General features: G+C 61.4%; 1 protein-coding gene across 1 annotated transcript in view; it reads left to right on the forward strand.

Annotated features, from left to right (window-relative positions):
- The window catches only part of SPTBN5 (spectrin beta, non-erythrocytic 5), a 58875-nt gene that overhangs the window by 28071 nt on the left and 29646 nt on the right, over positions 1-1158 (forward strand). Inside the window, 3 exon segments of the mRNA XM_027775837.1 lie at positions 7-156; positions 591-755; positions 1123-1158. The exon segment at positions 1123-1158 is cut by the window's right edge and continues 4 nt beyond it. Coding sequence (XP_027631638.1) covers positions 7-156; positions 591-755; positions 1123-1158 — 351 coding nt within the window.

Below are 1158 nucleotides of genomic sequence, written 5' to 3' on the forward strand. Positions count from 1 at the left end.
GTGGAGGAGCTGACACTGTGGATGGAGGAGAAATGGCTGATGGTGGGGGGGGAGTTCCCCCATGCACCCGGCAATGTCCTGCAGAAACTCAGGAGGCACAAAGTGGCTGAGAGAGAGCTTCTGTCCGCGCATGAGCACATGCAGAACCTGCAGCAGGTGAGTCCGCTGGACAGAGGCGGCGGGGCCTACTCACCTTCCACTCCCCAGCCCCCATGGTATTGCATGCTGTCGTGGATACTCTCTGAAGGACAAATCAACTCAACTTGCCATGGAGCCAGCTCCCCCAGTGGTCTCCTTGCTTGACACCCAAACCAGCCCAGAAAGCTCTGCCGTCCCTTCCCCACTCTCCAGGGCAAGAAGCAGAGCCTTTCCCTCCACCAGAGCAAAGCTCTCCCAGCCATGGGTCTATTGCCTTCTCCATTTGTGGGGGTCAGAGGAAAGCCCCCCCCCACCTCTGCCCAGGCAGAGGTGAACTACGGGAGCCCAGGCAGCCTGTGGAATGCAGCTTCTAGCCAGACCCCTGCCCCGACCTCACCACCTCATGGTACAAGCCACTCAGCAACACCGCCTGGGCCTTGTCCCTACTCCAGGCTGGGAGAGAGCTGCTGAGCAGCAGGCCCCACAGCCGGGAGGATGTGCAGGCCGGACTCCAGAGCCTGGGTAGCAAGTGGGAAGAGTTGAAACTCAAGATGGCCCAGCGTGGAGACCAGCTCCGGCAGGCGAGGCGGCAGGAGCAGCTCCTGACATGGCTGCAGGTCCACCGGCGAGGGCGCAGAGCACAGGAGGGACACTGAGGCTGCTTGGGCCGGGTGGAAAGGGGAGGGCTGCTGACTCTGGGTGGCCCTGGGAGGTCCAGCTGTTGGAGAGCTCTGGCCTATGAAGGTTGAGCACAGCTCTGTGCCCAGCGTGGACAGCACAACTTGAGTGCCCTGGGCAGGAGGAAGCTTGACAGGACAGAGGAGGTCTGGGCACTGCTGGTGCGGTTGACAGTGGTGGGAGCAGAGGTTCTCAATAGGTCCCTGGTGATTTGGGGCTATATGCACCACATTCTTAGAGCCTAAGAAGGGGCCCCTGCTACATCAAACATGGGGAGCCTCATGCCGCTCCCTGCACTCCTCCAAGGACGCCCAGGAGAAGATAGAGCTGGAGGAGGGGGCC

Source organism: Tupaia chinensis, unplaced genomic scaffold (genome assembly GCF_000334495.1).
Source record: "Tupaia chinensis unplaced genomic scaffold, TupChi_1.0 Scaffold000605_1, whole genome shotgun sequence".
Lineage (NCBI taxonomy): Eukaryota > Metazoa > Chordata > Mammalia > Scandentia > Tupaiidae > Tupaia > Tupaia belangeri.